Consider the following 23,774-nt stretch of genomic DNA (forward strand, 5'->3'; position numbering starts at 1 on the left):
TACAGTACAGACACCTACAGGGACAGTACAGACACCTACAGACACAGTATAGACACCTACAGGGACAGTATAGACACCTACAGGTCCAGTACCGACACCTACAGACACAGTACAGACACCTACAGGAACCTACAGGTACAGTACAGACACCTACAGGTACAGTACAGACACCTACATACACAGTACAGACACCTACAGGGACAGTACCGACAACTACAGACTCCTACAGGTACAGTACAGACACCCACAGGAACAGTATAGACACCTACAGGGACAGTACAGACAGCTACAGGTACAGTAACACACCTCAGACGCAGCAGAGACACCTACAGGGACAGTACAGACACCTACAGGTACAGTACAGACACCTACAGACACAGTATAGACACCTACAGGGACAGTATAGACACCTACAGGTCCAGTACCGACACCTACAGACACAGTACAGACACCTACAGGTACAGTACAGACACCTACAGGGACCTACAGGTACAGTACAGACACCTACAGGTACAGTACAGACACCTACATACACAGTACAGACACCTACAGGGACAGTACCGACAACTACAGACTCCTACAGGTACAGTACAGACACCCACAGGAACAGTATAGACACCTACAGGGACAGTACAGACACCTACAGGTACAGTAACACACCTCAGACGCAGCAGAGACACCTACAGGGACAGTACAGACACCTACAGGTACAGTACAGACACCTACAGACACAGTATAGACACCTACAGGGACAGTATAGACACCTACAGGTCCAGTACCGACACCTACAGACACAGTACAGACACCTACAGGTACAGTACAGACACCTACAGGGACAGTACAGACACCTACAGACACAGTATAGACACCTACAGGGACAGTATAGACACCTACAGGTCCAGTACCGACACCTACAGACACAGTACAGACACCTACAGGAACAGTACAGACACCTACAGGGACAGTACCGACACCTACAGTAACAGTACAGACACCTACAGGTACAGTACAGACACATACAGGAACAGTACAGACACCTACAGGGACAGTACAGACACCTACAGGAACAGTATAGACACCTACAGGGACAGTACAGACACCTACAGGTACAGTACAGACACCTACAGGAACAGTACAGACACCTACAGGAACAGTATAGACACCTACAGGTACAGTACAGACACCTACAGTAACAGTACAGACACCTACAGGTACAGTACAGACACCTACAGGAACAGTACAGACACCTACAGGAACAGTACAGACACCTACAGGAACAGTATAGACACCTACAGGGACAGTATAGACACCTACAGGAACAGTACAGACACCTACAGGAACAGTATAGACACCTACAGGTACAGTACAGACACCTACAGTAACAGTACAGACACCTACAGGTACAGTACAGACACCTACAGTAACAGTACAGACACCTACAGGAACAGTATAGACACCTACAGGGACAGTATAGACACCTAGAGGAACAGTATAGACACCTACAGGAACAGTATAGACACCTACAGGTACAGTACAGACACCTACAGGTACAGTACAGACACCTACAGGGACAGTACAGACACCTACAGGAACAGAAACAGTACAAACACCTACAGGAACAGTACAGACACCTACAGGTACAGTACAGACACCTACAGGGACAGTACAGACACCTACAGGAAAAAAACGACACCTACAGGTACAGTACAGACATCTACAGGAACAGTATAGACACCTACAGGGACAGTACAGACACCTACAGGTACAGTACAGACATCTACAGGAACAGTATAGACACCTACAAAGACAGTACAGACACCTACAGGGACAGTACAGACACCTACAGGAACAGTATAGACACCTACAGGGACCTACAGGTACAGTACAGACACCTACAGGTACAGTACAGACACCTACAGGAACAGTACAGACACCTACAGGTACAGTACAGACACCTACAGGAACAGTATAGACACCTACAGGGACCTACAGGTACAGTACAGACACCTACAGGTACAGTACAGACACCTACATACACAGTACAGACACCTACAGGGACAGTACCGACAACTACAGACTCCTACAGGTACAGTACAGACACCCACAGGAACAGTATAGACACCTACAGGGACAGTACAGACACCTACAGGTACAGTAACACACCTCAGACGCAGGAGAGACACCTACAGGGACAGTACAGACACCTACAGGTACAGTACAGACACCTACAGACACAGTATAGACACCTACAGGGACAGTATAGACACCTACAGGTCCAGTACCGACACCTACAGACACAGTACAGACACCTACAGGTACAGTACAGACACCTACAGGGACAGTACAGACACCTACAGACACAGTATAGACACCTACAGGGACAGTACAGACACCTACAGGTACAGTACAGACACCTACAGACACAGTATAGACACCTACAGGGACAGTATAGACACCTACAGGTCCAGTACCGACACCTACAGACACAGTACAGACACCTACAGGTACAGTACAGACACCTACAGGGACAGTACAGACACCTACAGACACAGTATAGACACCTACAGGGACAGTATAGACACCTACAGGTCCAGTACCGACACCTACAGACACAGTACAGACACCTACAGGAACCTACAGGAACCTACAGGTACAGTACAGACACCTACAGGTACAGTACAGACACCTACATACACAGTACAGACACCTACAGGGACAGTACCGACAACTACAGACTCCTACAGGTACAGTACAGACACCCACAGGAACAGTATAGACACCTACAGGGACAGTACAGACAGCTACAGGTACAGTAACACACCTCAGACGCAGCAGAGACACCTACAGGGACAGTACAGACACCTACAGGTACAGTACAGACACCTACAGACACAGTATAGACACCTACAGGGACAGTATAGACACCTACAGGTCCAGTACCGACACCTACAGACACAGTACAGACACCTACAGGTACAGTACAGACACCTAGAGGGACCTACAGGTACAGTACAGACACCTACAGGTACAGTACAGACACCTACATACACAGTACAGACACCTACAGGGACAGTACCGACAACTACAGACTCCTACAGGTACAGTACAGACACCCACAGGAACAGTATAGACACCTACAGGGACAGTACAGACACCTACAGGTACAGTAACACACCTCAGACGCAGCAGAGACACCTACAGGGACAGTACAGACACCTACAGGTACAGTACAGACACCTACAGACACAGTATAGACACCTACAGGGACAGTATAGACACCTACAGGTCCAGTACCGACACCTACAGACACAGTACAGACACCTACAGGTACAGTACAGACACCTACAGGGACAGTACAGACACCTACAGACACAGTATAGACACCTACAGGGACAGTATAGACACCTACAGGTCCAGTACCGACACCTACAGACACAGTACAGACACCTACAGGAACAGTACAGACACCTACAGGGACAGTACCGACACCTACAGTAACAGTACAGACACCTACAGGTACAGTACAGACACATACAGGAACAGTATAGACACCTACAGGGACAGTACAGACACCTACAGGAACAGTATAGACACCTACAGGGACAGTACAGACACCTACAGGTACAGTACAGACACCTACAGGAACAGTACAGACACCTACAGGAACAGTATAGACACCTACAGGTACAGTACAGACACCTACAGTAACAGTACAGACACCTACAGGTACAGTACAGACACCTACAGGAACAGTACAGACACCTACAGGAACAGTACAGACACCTACAGGAACAGTATAGACACCTACAGGGACAGTATAGACACCTACAGGAACAGTACAGACACCTACAGGAACAGTATAGACACCTACAGGTACAGTACAGACACCTACAGTAACAGTACAGACACCTACAGGTACAGTACAGACACCTACAGTAACAGTACAGACACCTACAGGAACAGTATAGACACCTACAGGGACAGTATAGACACCTAGAGGAACAGTATAGACACCTACAGGAACAGTATAGACACCTACAGGTACAGTACAGACACCTACAGGTACAGTACAGACACCTACAGGGACAGTACAGACACCTACAGGAACAGAAACAGTACAAACACCTACAGGAACAGTACAGACACCTACAGGGACAGTACAGACACCTACAGGAAAAAAAACGACACCTACAGGTACAGTACAGACATCTACAGGAACAGTATAGACACCTACAGGGACAGTACAGACACCTACAGGTACAGTACAGACATCTACAGGAACAGTATAGACACCTACAAAGACAGTACAGACACCTACAGGGACAGTACAGACACCTACAGGAACAGTATAGACACCTACAGGGACCTACAGGTACAGTACAGACACCTACAGGTACAGTACAGACACCTACAGGAACAGTACAGACACCTACAGGTACAGTACAGACACCTACAGGAACAGTATAGACACCTACAGGGACCTACAGGTACAGTACAGACACCTACAGGTACAGTACAGACACCTACATACACAGTACAGACACCTACAGGGACAGTACCGACAACTACAGACTCCTACAGGTACAGTACAGACACCCACAGGAACAGTATAGACACCTACAGGGACAGTACAGACACCTACAGGTACAGTAACACACCTCAGACGCAGGAGAGACACCTACAGGGACAGTACAGACACCTACAGGTACAGTACAGACACCTACAGACACAGTATAGACACCTACAGGGACAGTATAGACACCTACAGGTCCAGTACCGACACCTACAGACACAGTACAGACACCTACAGGTACAGTACAGACACCTACAGGGACAGTACAGACACCTACAGACACAGTATAGACACCTACAGGGACAGTATAGACACCTACAGGTCCAGTACCGACACCTACAGACACAGTACAGACACCTACAGGAACAGTACAGACACCTACAGGGACAGTACCGACACCTACAGTAACAGTACAGACACCTACAGGTACAGTACAGACACATACAGGAACAGTATAGACACCTACAGGGACAGTACAGACACCTACAGGAACAGTATAGACACCTACAGGGACAGTACAGACACCTACAGGTACAGTACAGACACCTACAGGAACAGTACAGACACCTACAGGAACAGTACAGACACCTACAGGGACAGTACCGACACCTACAGTAACAGTACAGACACCTACAGGTACAGTACAGACACATACAGGAACAGTATAGACACCTACAGGGACAGTACAGACACCTACAGGAACAGTATAGACACCTACAGGGACAGTACAGACACCTACAGGTGCAGTACAGACACCTACAGGAACAGTATAGACACCTACAGGGACCTACAGGTATAGTACAGACACCTACAGGTACAGTACAGACACCTCCAGGAACAGTACAGACAACTACAGGTACAGTGCAGACACCTACAGGGACAGTACAGACACCTACAGGAACAGTATAGACACCTACAAAGACAGTACAGACACCTACAGACACAGTACAGACACCTACACCTACAGGTACAGTACAGACACCTACAGGGACAGTACAGACACCTACAGACACAGTATAGACACCTACACCTACAGGTACAGTACAGACACCTACAGGGACAGTACAGACACCTACAGACACAGTATAGACACCTACAGGGACAGTATAGACACCTACAGGTCCAGTACCGACACCTACAGACACAGTACAGACACCTACAGGAACAGTACAGACACCTACAGGGACAGTACCGACACCTACAGTAACAGTACAGACACCTACAGGTACAGTACAGACACATACAGGAACAGTATAGACACCTACAGGGACAGTACAGACACCTACAGGAACAGTATAGACACCTACAGGGACAGTACAGACACCTACAGGTACAGTACAGACACCTACAGGAACAGTACAGACACCTACAGGAACAGTATAGACACCTACAGGTACAGTACAGACACCTACAGTAACAGTACAGACACCTACAGGTACAGTACAGACACCTACAGGAACACCTACAGGGGACAGTACAGACACCTACAGGAACAGTACAGACACCTACAGGAACAGTATAGACACCTACAGGGACAGTATAGACACCTACAGGAACAGTACAGACACCTACAGGAACAGTATAGACACCTACAGGTACAGAACAGACACCTACAGTAACAGTACAGACACCTACAGGTACAGTACAGACACCTACAGTAACAGTTCAGACACCTACAGGAACAGTATAGACACCTACAGGGACAGTATAGACACCTAGAGGAACAGTATAGACACCTACAGGAACAGTATAGACACCTACAGGTACAGTACAGACACCTACAGGTACAGTACAGACACCTACAGGGACAGTACAGACACCTACAGGAACAGAAACAGTACAAACACCTACAGGAACAGTACAGACACCTACAGGTACAGTACAGACACCTACAGGGACTGTACAGACACCTACAGGAAAAAACGACACCTACAGGTACAGTACAGACATCTACAGGAACAGTATAGACACCTACAGGGACAGTACAGACACCTACAGGTACAGTACAGACATCTACAGGAACAGTATAGACACCTACAAAGACAGTACAGACACCTACAGGGACAGTACAGACACCTACAGGAACAGTATAGACACCTACAGGGACCTACAGGTACAGTACAGACACCTACAGGTACAGTACAGACACCTACAGGAACAGTACAGACACCTACAGGTACAGTACAGACACCTACAGGAACAGTATAGACACCTACAGGGACCTACAGGTTCAGTACAGACACCTACAGGTACAGTACAGACACCTACATACACAGTACAGACACCTACAGGGACAGTACCGACAACTACAGACTCCTACAGGTACAGTACAGACACCCACAGGAACAGTATAGACACCTACAGGGACAGTACAGACACCTACAGGTACAGTAACACACCTCAGACGCAGGAGAGACACCTACAGGGACAGTACAGACACCTACAGGTACAGTACAGACACCTACAGACACAGTACATAGACACCTACAGGGACAGTATAGACACCTACAGGTCCAGTACCGACACCTACAGACACAGTACAGACACCTACAGGTACAGTACAGACACCTACAGGGACAGTACAGACACCTACAGACACAGTATAGACACCTACAGGGACAGTATAGACACCTACAGGTCCAGTACCGACACCTACAGACACAGTACAGACACCTACAGGAACAGTACAGACACCTACAGGGACAGTACCGACACCTACAGTAACAGTACAGACACCTACAGGTACAGTACAGACACATACAGGAACAGTATAGACACCTACAGGGACAGTACAGACACCTACAGGAACAGTATAGACACCTACAGGGACAGTACAGACACCTACAGGTACAGTACAGACACCTACAGGAACAGTACAGACACCTACAGGAACAGTATAGACACCTACAGGTACAGTACAGACACCTACAGTAACAGTACAGACACCTACAGGTACAGTACAGACACCTACAGGAACAGTACAGACACCTACAGGAACAGTACAGACACCTACAGGAACAGTATAGACACCTACAGGGACAGTATAGACACCTACAGGAACAGTACAGACACCTACAGGAACAGTATAGACACCTACAGGTACAGTACAGACACCTACAGTAACAGTACAGACACCTACAGGTACAGTACAGACACCTACAGTAACAGGACAGACACCTACAGGAACAGTATAGACACCTACAGGGACAGTATAGACACCTAGAGGAACAGTATAGACACCTACAGGAACAGTATAGACACCTACAGGTACAGTACAGACACCTACAGGTACAGTACAGACACCTACAGGGACAGTACAGACACCTACAGGAACAGAAACAGTACAAACACCTACAGGAACAGTACAGACACCTACAGGTACAGTACAGACACCTACAGGGACAGTACAGACACCTACAGGTACAGTACAGACACCTACAGGGACAGTACAGACACCTACAGGGACAGTACAGACACCTACAGGAACAGAAACAGTACAAACACCTACAGGAACAGTACAGACACCTACAGAAACAGTACAGACACCTACAGGTACAGTACAGACACCTACAGGTACAGTACAGACACCTACAGGGACAGTACAGACACCTACAGGAACAGAAACAGTACAGACACCTACAGGTACAGTACAGACACCTACAGGTACAGTACAGACACCTACAGGTACAGTACAGACACCTACAGGGACAGTACAGACACCTACAGGAACAGAAACAGTACAGACACCTACAGGTACAGTACAGACACCTACAGGTACAGTACAGACACCTACAGGAACAGAAACAGTACAAACACCTACAAGAACAGTACAGACACCTACAGGTACAGTACAGACACCTACAGGGACAGTACAGACACCTACAGGAACAGTACAGACACCTACAGAAACAGTACAGACACCTACAGGTACAGTACAGACACCTACAGGAACAGTACAGACACCTACAGGAACAGTACAGACACCTACAGGTACAGTACAGACACCTACAGGGACAGTACAGACACCTACAGGAACAGAAACAGTACAGACACCTACAGGTACAGTACAGACACCTACAGGTACAGTACAGACACCTACAGGTACAGTACAGACACCTACAGGGACAGTACAGACACCTACAGGAACAGAAACAGTACAGACACCTACAGGTACAGTACAGACACCTACAGGTACAGTACAGACACCTACAGGTACAGTACAGACAACTACAGGTACAGTACAGACACCTACAGGTACAGTACAGACACCTACAGGTACAGTACAGACACCTACAGGGACAGTACAGACACCTACAGGAACAGAAACAGTACAGACACCTACAGGGACAGTACAGACACCTACAGGAACAGAAACAGTACAGACACCTACAGGTACAGTACAGACACCTACAGGAACAGAAACAGTACAAACACCTACAGGAACAGTACAGACACCTACAGAAACAGTACAGACACCTACAGGTACAGTACAGACACCTACAGGGACAGTACAGACACCTACAGGAACAGAAACAGTACAGACACCTACAGGTACAGTACAGACACCTACAGGTACAGTACAGACACCTACAGGTACAGTACAGACACCTACAGGGACAGTACAGACACCTACAGACACAGTACAGACACCTACAGGTACAGTACAGACACCTACAGGTACAGTACAGACACCTACAGGGACAGTACAGACACCTACAGGAAAAAAAACGACACCTACAGGTACAGTACAGACATCTACAGGAACAGTATAGACACCTACAGGGACAGTACAGACACCTACAGGTACAGTACAGACATCTACAGGAACAGTATAGACACCTACAAAGACAGTACAGACACCTACAGGGACAGTACAGACACCTACAGGAACAGTATAGACACCTACAGGGACCTACAGGTACAGTACAGACACCTACAGGTACAGTACAGACACCTACAGGAACAGTACAGACACCTACAGGTACAGTACAGACACCTACAGGAACAGTATAGACACCTACAGGGACCTACAGGTACAGTACAGACACCTACAGGTACAGTACAGACACCTACATACACAGTACAGACACCTACAGGGACAGTACCGACAACTACAGACTCCTACAGGTACAGTACAGACACCCACAGGAACAGTATAGACACCTACAGGGACAGTACAGACACCTACAGGTACAGTAACACACCTCAGACGCAGGAGAGACACCTACAGGGACAGTACAGACACCTACAGGTACAGTACAGACACCTACAGACACAGTATAGACACCTACAGGGACAGTATAGACACCTACAGGTCCAGTACCGACACCTACAGACACAGTACAGACACCTACAGGTACAGTACAGACACCTACAGGGACAGTACAGACACCTACAGACACAGTATAGACACCTACAGGCACAGTATAGACACCTACAGGTCCAGTACCGACACCTACAGACACAGTACAGACACCTACAGGAACAGTACAGACACCTACAGGGACAGTACCGACACCTACAGTAACAGTACACACACCTACAGGTACAGTACAGACACATACAGGAACAGTATAGACACCTACAGGGACAGTACAGACACCTACAGGAACAGTATAGACACCTACAGGGACAGTACAGACACCTACAGGTACAGTACAGACACCTACAGGAACAGTACAGACACCTACAGGAACAGTATAGACACCTACAGGTACAGTACAGACACCTACAGTAACAGTACAGACACCTACAGGTACAGTACAGACACCTACAGGAACAGTACAGACACCTACAGGAACAGTACAGACACCTACAGGAACAGTATAGACACCTACAGGGACAGTATAGACACCTACAGGAACAGTACAGACACCTACAGGAACAGTATAGACACCTACAGGTACAGTACAGACACCTACAGTAACAGTACAGACACCTACAGGTACAGTACAGACACCTACAGTAACAGTACAGACACCTACAGGAACAGTATAGACACCTACAGGGACAGTATAGACACCTAGAGGAACAGTATAGACACCTACAGGAACAGTATAGACACCTACACGTACAGTACAGACACCTACAGGTACAGTACAGACACCTACAGGGACAGTACAGACACCTACAGGAACAGAAACAGTACAAACACCTACAGGAACAGTACAGACACCTACAGGTACAGTACAGACACCTACAGGGACAGTACAGACACCTACAGGTACAGTACAGACACCTACAGAAACAGTACAGACACCTACAGGGACAGTACAGACACCTACAGGAACAGAAACAGTACAGACACCTACAGGTACAGTACAGACACCTACAGGAACAGAAACAGTACAAACACCTACAGGAACAGTACAGACACCTACAGAAACAGTACAGACACCTACAGGTACAGTACAGACACCTACAGGGACAGTACAGACACCTACAGGAACAGAAACAGTACAGACACCTACAGGTACAGTACAGACACCTACAGGTACAGTACAGACACCTACAGGTACAGTACAGACACCTACAGGGACAGTACAGACACCTACAGACACAGTACAGACACCTACAGGTACAGTACAGACACCTACAGGGACAGTACAGACACCTACAGACACAGTATAGACACCTACAGGGACAGTATAGACACCTACAGGTCCAGTACCGACACCTACAGACACAGTACAGACACCTACAGGAACAGAAACAGTACAGACACCTACAGGAACAGTATAGACACCTACAGGGACAGTATAGACACCTACAGGGACAGTACAGACACCTACAGGAACAGAAACAGTACAAACACCTAGCTTAGTCTATTGCACTGACTTCTGGATGTATTTTAGGTGCAGCATTTCTAAGCTGTTTCATAAACTATGTCAGACGAGGGCAGGGAGGGAATGCAACCCTGGAAATATCATCAGCTTTAGGGCTCTGCTACAGATGTGGATCAGTCTCCTGGCTAGACACATGGTAGCATTTTAATGAAATATAAAAATGGTAAAGAACCAAACTTCCCATTTAAATGCCACAGTAATGGGGAATAGTCATTTACACAGTCAAGTGAATAGAGTGTGTTTTGTAACTAACTGGCTACATTTGTACGCTGTTAGGCTATGAACTTGTAATCATGTAGACCTGGTTTGGTCGTAGGTGGTTTTCAAGGTGTGGAGAGTGTCCTGTCCTCTACGACACGAGAAACCACAACCTGCAGAAAACAAGAAATCACACACAGACTTCCTACAGGATAGCCACGCACAAGGTAGTGTGTGTGTGTGTGTGTGTGTGTGTGCGTGCGTTAGAGATAAAGTGCTATTTTAGGTCACACAAATGCATACCCTCCATAAATAATTATTTGATATAAAACCGAACGATCAATCTGTCACCCGATGGGCAAGTCTAGACATGGAAGGAGAGAACCTACTCCCACAATATCCTTTTAATTGTCCATAGCAAGAATACACATTCAAATCTTGTATTGCCCAATTCCAAGGATCATATGATTTATTTAGAATATATGCCAATAAACTTACTATTTCAAATAACATTTTATTGAATGAGAATGTGTGTGTGTGGGGGGGGGGGTTCCTTCACAGGTCACATAGGGCGAGTGTTTGGTCCACACATTCTGGACTATGTGGTGAACCTGTGCTGGCATCGCTATGACTACCTGGTCCGGCTCCCTGATTGGCTGCTCCTGAACATCCTGTCCTTCCTGGAGTGGGCGGATATTAAGAATATCTCCCAGACCTGCAAGAGGCTCCAACAGGTGGGCTCACCATGATTACATCATTGTAATGATTTATAGTAATACTTTGAGTAGTACTTTTTTCAGACTGAAAAATGCTCAACATTTATGAGCTCTCCCCCTCCCTCTGCTGCTCCTCTCCTTTCTCCCTCTCTCCCCCTCCCATCCCCCTCTTTCTCCTTCTCCCTAGCTATGCTGCAGTGAGGGGTTTTGGGCGCAGGGGACAGCTGGGGCCAGGTACGGGCAGAGTGAGGTCACGATGGAGGGTGTGAGCCCTACTCTACAGCGCCGTCTGGTGGTGTTTCACAGAAGACAGGTGCTCTCCCGTCTGGCCCAGCAGCAGCAGCACAGCAAGAGGAAGAACAGTGTCTGGCACCTGTGAAAGAGTTAGCCTGGTCACGCAGCGCTCTTGTTTCGTTGTACTTCAACAGAATGTCAGCTATCGCACGATCAGGCAGATTTCACCAGAATACATGTGAGAGGGACAGAGGAGCAAAGTCTGTCTGTCTGTCTGTGTGTGTCTCTCAAACACTTCCAAGATATTTTATTATCTTCTATTACATTTCCATGACCTGGAAAATAGTTATGTTAGGCACATATGGCAGAGTTAGTTTGCATATGTAGTGTAGCCGCCTGTCAGTGTTTTGAATGGCCAGCAGGTGGTGATATTAAGCAGAAATCAGAGCGCCTCATAAACCTCTTTGTGTGTTTGGTAGCCTGCTGTAGAACGTGTACTCAACTAGGGGAAGAGGTATTGCCACTCCAAAACCTTTTAATGGTTATAATGATACATCGCTAATGTTGTTTGTGTTTTTGGTCTCAAATGATAGAATAAAGAACATACGGCACAATCACCTATACATTGTGTCTGTGATGAATCAAACATATAGACAGTAGTTCATCAATAGAAGGACCATCTTGTATTCTCCAATGTACTGCAGACAGTCTGGAAGTCCTAATCCAATGCATGTGATTGAATATACTGGTCGCACATCTACCCACCAGAGGTTAAAGACTATAGTACTGTAGAGGCTTTCTGCTTGGGCTTTATCATGTTAGATACCCCCCTCTGGTGTGTAGACTCAGCTGTAATAAAATTACATTCTCTGAGTGATGCAACACACACACAAACACACACACACCACACCACAGTTCTCTTGGGGCATATTGACGGACCACAATGATTGTATAGAGTAAAGCAATCACCGCAGTTATCCAAGGTTGAGTTTAGTTGTTCTGTTGCCATGGGGATGTGCCCATCTTTGAATTGTTTTTGGAATGTAATATGTGTTCTTATGTGTGACTTGCAAATAAGTAAAAGGTGTTGTCTGAGAGAAGAGAGAGAAATAAAGAGAGAGAGAGGTAGAGCGATAATAAGCAAGGAAATGGGAGGGGGGGAGATTCATATACTAGTGCACTCTGTACGGAGAAGTGTGCCATTTAGGAAGCAGACAGTATCTGAAAGGACCAGTACCAGCCGGGTCTGTCATTGAGAGCTATTTAATGCTGGCTGACAGGGCAACCAGATGATAGCCTGCCCATTCAGTACTGTGACAAAGATCAGTGAATGAGGAGCCCTCTCTCACACACTCCAACTGTTCTCTCGCTCTGGTAGAGGGTCGCCGAAATCCATTCTGAAAACTGAAGTAGATGAGGGTGGAATTTCATTGTGAAAAACAAGCCTTCTCTCTCTGGAAAGGAGAGTCGAAGGAAAAATGATTTTGGAATGGAATGCAGAAAGTAGCACGGATTTTACAGCCTGGGTGTAGCCTATGAAATATCAAAAATAAATAATAATAAAATATATATACAGACACACCTACTCATTCAAGGGTTTTTCTTTATTTTTACTATTTTCTACATGGTAGAATAATAATGAGACATCAAAACTATGAAATAACACATATGGAATCATGTAGTAACCAAAAAAGTGTTAAACAAATCAAAATATATTTTACATTTGAAATTCCTCAAAGTTGCCACCCTTTGCCTTGATGACAGCTTTGCACACTCTTGGCATTCTCTCAACCAGCTTCATGAGGTAGTCACGTGGAATGCATTTCAATTAACAGGTGTGCCTTGTTAAAAGTTAATTTGTGGAATTTCTTTCCTTCTTAATGCGTTTGAGACAATCAGTTGTGTTGTGACAAGGTACGGGTGGTATACAGAAGATAGCCCTATTTGGTAAAATACCAAGTCCATGTTATAGCAAGAACAGGTCAAATAAGCAAAGAGAAACAACAGTCCATCATGACTTTAAAACATGAAGGTCAGTCAATCTGGAAAATCTCAAGTACTTTGAAAGTTTCTTCAAGCGCAGTTGCAAAAACCATCAAGCGCTGTAATGAAACGGTCTCTCATGAGGACCGCCACAGGAAAGGAAGACCCTGAGTTACCTCTGCTGCATAGGATATGTTCATTAGAGTTACCAGCCTCAGAAATTGCAGCCCAAATAAATGCTTCACAGAGTTCAAGCAACAGACACATCTCAACATCAACTGCTCAGAGGGGATCCACGTGAATCAGGCCTTCATGGTTGAATTGCTGCAAAGAAATCACTACTAAAGGACACCAATAAGAAGAAGAGACTTACTTGGGCCAAGAAACACGAGCACTTGACATTAGACCGGTGGAAATCTGTTCTTTGTTATGATGAATCCAAATGTGTGATTTTTGGTTGCAACCGCGGTGTCTTTGTGAGACTCAGAGTAGGTGAACGGATGATCTCCGCATGTGTGGTTCCCACGTGAAGCATGGAGGAGGAGGTGTGATGGTGTGGGGGGTGCTTGCTGGTGACACTGTCTGTGATTTATTTAGAATTCAAGGCACACTTAATCAGCATGGCTGCAGTGATACGCCATCCCATCTGGTTTGCGCTTAGTGGGACATTGACCAAACACACGTCCAGGCTGTGTGAGGTCTATTTGACCAAGAAGGAGAGTGATGGAGTGCTGCATCAGATGACCTGGTCTCCACAATTACCTGACCTCAACCCAATTGAGATGGTTTGGGATGAGTTGGACCGCAGAGGGAAGGAAAAGCAGCCAACAAGTCAACATAAAGAAAAACCCTTGAATGAGTAGGTGTGTCCAAACTGTGTATATTGTATATTCAAAAAATATATATTAAAGAAAGATATATATTTATATATACATTGCCTTCTGAAAGTATTCAGACCTCTTGACTTTTTCCACATTTTGTTACGTTACAGGCTTATTATAATATGTATTAAATCTTAGTTTTTTTATTAATCTCCACACAATACCCCAAAATGAAAGAGCAAAATCTGGTTTCTATTAGTTTTTGCAAAAAATATTTATTTTTTTAACTATACAGAAATATCACATTTACATAAGTATTCAGACGCTTTACTCAGTATTTTGTTGAAGCACCATTGGCAGAAATTACAGCCTCAAGTATTCTTGGGTATGACACTACAAGCTTGGCTCACCTGTATTTGGAGAGTTTCTCCCATTCTCCTATGCAGATCCTCTCAAGCTCTGTCAGGTGGGATTGGGAGCGTTGCTGCACAGCTATTTTCAGGTCTCTCCAGACATGGGTTCAAGTCTGGGCTCTGGCTGGGCCACTCAAGAACATTCAGAGACTTGTCTTGAAGACACACCTATGTTGTCTTGGCTGTGTGCTTAGGGACGCTGTCCTGTTGGAAGGTAAACCCTTGCTCCAGTCTGAGGTCCTGAGCACTCTGGAGCAGGTTTTCATCAAGGATCCCGCTGTACATTGCTCCGTTCATCTTTCCCTCGATCGTGACTAGTCTCCCAGTCCCTGAAAAATACCCCCACAGCATGGTGCTGCCACCACCATGCTTCACCGCAGGGATAGTGCCAGGTTTCCTCTGCACGTGAAGCTTGAGATTCAGGCCAAAGAATTTAGTCTTGGTTTCATCAGACCAGAGAATCGTGTTTCTCATGGTCTGAGAGTCTTTAGGTGCCTTTTGGCAAACTCCAAGCAGGCTGTCATGTGCCTTTTACTGAGGAGTGGCATCTGTCTGGCCACTCTACCACAAAGGCCTGATTGATAGAGTGTTGTAGAGATGGTTGTCCTTCTGGAAGGTACTCCCGTCTCCACAGAGTAATTCTGGAGCTCTGTCAGAGTGACCATCAGGTTTCTGGTCACCTCCTTGACCAAGGCCGTTCTCCCCCGATTGCTCAGTTTGGCCTTGGTGGTTCCAAACTTCTTTCATTTAAAAATGAGGAGACCACTGTGTTCTTGAAGTGCTTCAATGCTGCAGACATTTTTTGGTACCCTTCCCCAGATCTGTGCCTCGACACAATCCTGTCTCGGAGCTCTACGGACTATTCCTTCGACCTCATGGCTTGTTTTTTTCTCTGACATGCACTGTCAACCGTGGGACCTTATATAGACAGGTGTGTGCCTTTCCAAATCATGTCCAATCAATGGAATTTACCACGGTGGACTACAATCAAGTTGTAGAAACATCTCAAGGATGATCAATGGAGGTATTGTGTGTAGATTTTTTATTTTGTATTAATCCATTTTAGAATAAGGCTGTAACACAACTAAATGTGTCAACGGGGTTGAATACTTTCCCAGGACGCTGTATATTATAACCTTATATTTAGAAACACATTTTAAGAAAATGGAAAAGAGTTTTGACTGTGGTGGTTCAATACACACCACAGCTGACCTCCTATGCAATATTTTACATCTTCTCACCTGCTGCAATGTTCTGAGCTGTTTATGTGTTGTGTAATAGTGCTAAGCTTTGGCCTTGAACACTGAGAAGTGACTAAACAATGTTGTTCAAATAAAGCGGTAGTGCCTTGCATGAATAGAGTTATCACCCACTCGATTGCTATTATTTAACCTTTCTTGGTGGTTCAAGGCTGGGCAATATGGCTCTCTTGTCGAAAGTTAGAATCCAAACTAATTATATATGGCAGAACATGCAGGGAAAATGGGAGAATGCGTCACCACTGATATGATGCTGGTCCTGCGCTGTCCTTTCAGCACCGGATGTCGAGCTGGTGCTATGCGGGTGGAGCAGGTCAGGTCCACGGAGAGCGGTTATAGCCAACAAAATGCTGCTCAATGCTGCAGCGCTTCAATGTATCTGCTGGAATACACACACACACACACACACACACACACACACACACACACACACACACACACACACACACACACACACATTACGATTTCTAGCTAGAGAGCACTTTATCAATAAACTACAGGATAATTGTTGATCTATTATTTTACATATGGCTCTACAACGCACTGGACGTTTTACCCACCTGCGTGAGCCTCAGCCTATGTTCTCCCCCCAATGGAGAACTCCAATCACGGTTTGGAAGTGACTGGAAAAGACAAGAGAGAGCGAGCCGACCGGTGAAGTGACGATATCTCGAGTCACTTTTACCAAAACTGGGGGAGCGTCTCGTTCGTAGGTGATGATGTGGAAACCACGTGTCTACGTAATGGAAAGCGGATATCTTGGCTTGAACCCCTCCTCCCTCTCATCCCACCCCCCTTCCTCGCGCCCGCCTCTCTCCAGCGCAGGGGTACGGGACCACGCACACACATCCCTACCGGATGCGTTATACTTTTGGGAGAAGGGAGGGCCGTAGTCAGCTTATTTTCATCAACAAGGTGAGAAAGAGAGGAAAGAAGAGGGGGAAAGAGAAAACAGAAACTACCCGGATAGGAGAGCAGTAGCAGTGCACTGGGACTCTATCCGAGAAGCATGGATTATTCATTTTAAAAAGCCTAGGCTTTATTAAATATTAAACACGTTTTTTAAAGACGCAGGAACTAAGGGATTGATTCCTGCTGGGATTTACAGTAAAAGCGGGTAGCCTTCACCAACGTGACGACGCGACTTGATTTGGATTCGGGGCTCCACCGTTTGGCTATGCGTTGTTGGTTAGAAAGCTCCGCTGCAGTGTTCGCATAGGGATGGTACCCCTACGGGTTCACTAACGGACCGATCCCATATCCACCCTCACCCCGGGAACGTGCGAACTAATATGCAATGGTTTTTTGTCCAGAAATCCCCTGCGTTTCGCCGACTACACGCTAGCTCCGCATGTCTGTCTGCCGCACCGCTCCCCCTGTGCGGCAGATGCGATCTAAAGAGTCTATTTGGGCTTCTGACGCGCCGGCCAGGCGGCAGCAGCAGTACCCGCAACAGCGATACCGTTAAGGAGCAGGAGCAAGTGGAGGAAACTGCAGCATTCGCCTTCATTCTGAGGTATAACGAAGCGTTTCTGCAGCTAAGCGCCAACGCGAAGGACCCGGGGATTCATCTGTTCTGTTCTATGGTCCAGCTGGTTGGGCCGAGTCGCAGAGCTAAGCCCAACGGGACCTGGCTGTTATGCAAGCGGGGGGAGCGAGTCCCCATGAGGGTGTCTAGGCTGCTGGAGCGCTCCTCGACCAAATCAATGAGGTTTCTTTGGAACATTTACAGCAAAGGATCGCATATGCTGCAGTGTCTTTGTGGCAAGAGTCTCAAGAAAACCAAGAACCCAACTGGTGAGTGAGAGACTGAGAGAGTGACCCCCCTGTGTGTGTGTGTGTGTGTGTGTGTGTGTGTGTGTGTGTGTGTGTGTGTGTGTGTGTGTGTGTGTGTGTGTGTGTGTGTGTGTGTGTGTGTGTGCGTGTGCGTGTGTGTGTGTGTATTTCTCCCCTGTTACTGCACTGTTAGGCGCAAGCTTGTGGTTGCTGGTGTGTTGTAGCTGCAATCGCAATTGTGCACCAAGTGAGCGCAGGGGGAGAGGAGGGGGTGAATAACTTATTTGCGCAGACCCCACTGCTGCTGGTGGTGTTGTGTGTGTGTGTGTGTGTGTGTGTGTGTGTGTGTGTGTGTGTGTGTGTGTGTGTGTGTGCGTGTGTGCGTGTGCGTGTGCGTGTGTGTGTGTGCGTGTGTGTTGAGCGCGCGCGTGCCAGAAGCGCAGCAGGAAAAAAAGCCAACACACAAAAACAAATCCCTTAAACGCAACGACACAGCAACACATAGATTTCAGCTCTAGCGGAACTTTTTTCGGGTGATTGTAGGGCCTGTTATGCCAATTCTATTTAGCTGCAGACTGTATCGAGGCTGCGTCTTTTCGCTGTTCTGTGGCTGCCGCTGTTCTCACTCGGGTTTGTTCGGGTTTGTATCACTGCAGTAATGCTCACTTCTGCAACACTTCCACGGGCTCAGCTCAGTACTGGCCCAGTCAAACACTCTGCGGCCCTAAACCTAAACGCAATGTTTCCCCTTTACGCCGATATTAAGAATTCACCAAGGCTGCATACGAATTGGAGATCAAGGCTGTTGATGCAGCTCACCTCGATACGTTGCCATGACTGTAAATACACGCTGAGATATACACAGCATTTTTTTACATTTTGATCTATAAATAACATCATCAGATATTCCAACACGAAGGCCTATGGCATCTCATGCAAAGCAATGCGACATATGCTGCACTAACAATGGAACATTTAGGCAAACTTTGAATTACACAAGGCCTACCACGTCTTTTCTCACTTCCCCAAATAGGTTATTTTTCTAGTAGGCCTACACTGAAAAAAAGAAGGTTCTTAAATAGTTCTTCCCCAGCTCTTAAAGGGACAGTTCGAGATTTGGCAGTGAAGCCCTTTATCTACTTCCCCAGAGCCATTTTTCATATCTGTGCTGCAGTGTGAAGGAAGTTGCTAACTAGCAATAGCGAAATTTGTTATTCTAGCTGTTCTCATAGACTTCCAATTATTGCACTAACGCTAGTTAGCGTTGGCTTATGAAACTGCCTCTAACTTCCTTCATACTGGATGCATATACATCAAAATTGTATCCATGAGTTCATTTGACTCTGTTGAAAGAGATAAAGGGATTCATTGCCAAAATCACGAACTATGCCTTTAAGGTTCCTTGGAGAACTCTTGACTGATAAATAGCCTTTGAGTTAAGTGGGGTTTCTTGATGTGGCATCTACAGTTCTTCAGAATTCTAAAAGGTTCTTGAAATGTACGGAAGCCTCCAGATGTGTCCCTTTCATAGCACACAGCAAATTGGCTAGTGTTTATTTTTCAGTGTAACATTTCTAGTGTTGATTCGGGAGTTACATTAACACTGGAAGAGTTACATTAACACTGGAAGAGTTAAATTAACATGGGAAGAGTTGAAAAATAATCACATAGTTTGTGTTAATAACCAGAGTTGTAACAAAATCTTGCCCATCATTATCATATTTCCCAGCATTCTCTATTGCTGGTAGATTTTTGTTTCAATATGTGGACCCCAGGAAAAGTAGCTGTTGCTTTAGCACTAGCTCATTGGGATCCTTATAAAATACTAAATATCTATATTTTTTGCATGTACGTTGATTGATTATTTAATCTTATGCTACTCAAATATAAATAGCATACATTTTTATAAACTAATAGAATTTGTTATTTGGACTTATTGAACCTGTAACTGAAATGTCTGTTCCAGTTTAGATGCTGAAGGTAGTCTGACATATTAGTCTTCCCAACCCTAGCAGTCATTCTGAATGCACGTTGTGGGTGAATAAACGTTGCAAATGTTGGATATCCCAACTTTTAATGGATTCCGATAAGAATTACATATCATTTTGCAAAACAGCATAAAATGACTTGCAGGTCTGACGTGACGTGTAAACCTTGAGTTTCAGGACACTGTATTAGGGTAAAACTAGGCCCTCAAAAAAAGGCATTATGTAATATGTATCGTATTGTTTAAAATAATAACATTTTAAAGATAACATATTCACTTAGTATCTCTACTTGGTGAAGGCCACAGGATTGAAAATTAATGAATGCAACAACCCTTTCTCTGTCACTAACAAGTCATGGGTGGTAACACTACAATTCGCTCGAAGGCACACTGGGAAATCCAGCACTGAATTCACAGGCGGCTGGTGGCATCTTAATTTGGGAGGACGGGCTTATTGTAATGGCTTGAATGGAATTAATGGAATGGTATCAAATACATCACACATATGGTTTCCATGTGTTTGATACCATTCCATTCACTCCATTCCAGACATTATTATGAACCGTACTGTACAGAACCTATTATAGATCTATAAACAACCATGCATACACCTTTATTTTTAATAGATCTACACAATTGTAGCCCTCCACAAGTCTGGTTCATCCTTGGGAGCAGTATCCAAATGCCTGAAGGTACCACGTTCATCTGTACAAACAATAGTACACAAGTATAAACACCATGGGACCATGCAGCCGTCATACCGCTCAGGAAGGAGATGCATTCTGTCTCCTAGAGATTAACGTACATTGGTGTAAAAAGTGCAAAGCAATCCCAGAAAAACAGCAAAGGACCTTGTGACGATGCTGGAGGGAACTATTACAAAAGTATCTATATCCACAGTAAAACGAGTCCTATATCGACATAACCTGAAAGGCCGCTCAACAAGGAAGAAGCCACTGCTCCAAAACCACCATAAAAAAACAGACTACGGTTTGCAACTGCACATGGGGACAAATATCATACTTTTTGGAGAAATGTCCTCTGGTCTGATGAAACTGTTTGGCTATAATGGCCATCGTTATGTTTGGAGGAAAAAAAGGGGATGCTTGCAAGCCGAAGAACACCATCCCAACCATGAAGCACGGGGGTGGCAACATCATGTTGTGGGGGTGCTTTGCTGCAGGAGGGACTGGTGCACTTCACAAAATAGATGGCATCATGAGGAAGGAAAATGATGAAGAGAGATAGAGATAGAGAAAAAGACTGTGTCAGCTTGTCTTCTACAGGCTTCTGACCCAGACTCCCAGCAGATGGTTATGTATTCACATCCTGCTCTGGCTTATAGCTGCCTGGCTGATTGGTAGAGGGCCTAACACTTGTTTGCTAAATACACCCGGCCTCAATAGCTTGTACTTGTTGTTTTGTTTGTCTCTGTATGTGAAATATCTCTTGGCAGCCGCTGTCCATGGTGCTGACCAGGGCCATTAGAAAACTGGGAGTGTTGAATGGACAGCTCCAAATGAAGTACCTTATACCAGGGGTAGCCAGCCTTTCTTCTGGGGAGCCCCTGCTACAGGTTATTTCCCCCACCTCTGCAGGTGTGTGTGTGTGTGTGCATTTTAAATCCCGAGAGAGAGAGAGAAATGTAACAACCAGTTCATTTTAATTGTTTATTTTACTTTTGTTTATGATCTATTTGACTTGCTTTGGCAATGTAAATATATGTACTATATATAGTACTTAAAACATGCTTATCGCTGTGCAGATACAATGCTATAATTCCTTGAACAAGGTTTAGATTGATTGAAGCAGAAAGTGTGTGAGTCAGACAACAGCTCTATTCCCAAAGGTACGACTCATCTCTGCTACAGGACTACTTTCATCAAGAGCTCCCATAACAGCTCATTCTACAGGGAAGGTTAAACAGCACTCAAATTATACCCATTAAGGTCCACTCGCTCTCTCTCACTCTCTTTCTCACACACACACACACTCTCGCGCTCTTTCACACTCTCTTTTTCAAACTCTCTCTCTCACGGACACTCACTCACAATCTCTCTCTCTCTCTCTCTCTCTCTCTCTCTCTCTCTCTCTCTCTCTCTCTCTCTCGCTCGCTCACTCTATCGTTTCAATATCCACTCAGCATCACTGACCGTCATTCATTGTTTAAAACCTGTTATGGCTGCGGTACCTGTACAGGCATCAAAATCAGCAAAATTCCAGAGCGCCAACTAATAGTACTCCATACAACTCAAACTTTCATTAAAACACACATGCCGGGTACTCAATTAAAGCTACACTCGTTGTGAATCTAGCCAACATGTCAGATTTGTAAAATGCTTTTCGGCGAAAGCATGAGAAGCTATTATCTGATAGCATGCAGCCACCAGAAACACATGAAGGGGACGTAAACAAAGAAATTAGCGTAGCCGGCGCTACACAAAACATAGAAATAAAATATAAAACATTCATTACCTTAGACAAGATTCTTTGTTGGCACTCCTATATGTCCCATAAACATCACAATTGGGTATTTTTTTCGATTAAATCGGTCCATATATACCCAAAATGTCCATTTATGAACACCGTGAAATCCAGGAAAAAACTCCGTTTCCAAACGCAACGTAATTTTTTTAAATTAAAAAAGTTGCCTATAAACTTTGACAAAACACTTGAAACTACTTTTGTAATCCAACTTTAGGTATTAGTAAACGTTAAAAAACGATCAAATTGATCATGGAGAGATCTGTATTCAATAGCTGCAAGTTTGGAAATCGTGTCCCAGTTTGCCCCTTTCATCACTTCCTCTAGGAGACTTCATAACAGGATGTGCCTATTACTCATATGACCAAGGATTTACCTGCATAGAATTCACAACACTGGCAACATCGTGTGGAAGCTGTAGGAACTAAGCCGGTCGCTATCTATTATACCTTGCAATAGACGATACAGAGACTGGCGGATTGATT

The 23,774-nt window shown here is 45.4% G+C and overlaps 2 protein-coding genes across 2 annotated transcripts in view; both read left to right on the plus strand.

The window, feature by feature from the left end:
- The window catches only part of LOC135543018 (F-box only protein 36-like), a 28,871-nt gene extending 16,160 nt beyond the window's left edge, over nt 1-12,711 (plus strand). Inside the window, exons 2-4 of the mRNA XM_064970122.1 lie at nt 11,735-11,843; nt 12,178-12,350; nt 12,520-12,711. Coding sequence (XP_064826194.1) covers nt 11,735-11,843; nt 12,178-12,350; nt 12,520-12,711 — 474 coding nt within the window. The remainder of the gene's footprint in view (nt 1-11,734; nt 11,844-12,177; nt 12,351-12,519) is intronic.
- A 5,190-nt stretch (nt 12,712-17,901) lies between these two features.
- The window catches only part of LOC135543329 (fibroblast growth factor 14-like), an 80,742-nt gene continuing 74,869 nt past the window's right edge, over nt 17,902-23,774 (plus strand). Inside the window, exon 1 of the mRNA XM_064970507.1 lies at nt 17,902-18,839. Coding sequence (XP_064826579.1) covers nt 18,335-18,839 — 505 coding nt within the window. The 5' untranslated portion in view covers nt 17,902-18,334. The remainder of the gene's footprint in view (nt 18,840-23,774) is intronic.

This window comes from Oncorhynchus masou, chromosome 7 (assembly GCF_036934945.1).
Source record: "Oncorhynchus masou masou isolate Uvic2021 chromosome 7, UVic_Omas_1.1, whole genome shotgun sequence".
NCBI classification, from domain to species: domain Eukaryota; kingdom Metazoa; phylum Chordata; class Actinopteri; order Salmoniformes; family Salmonidae; genus Oncorhynchus; species Oncorhynchus masou.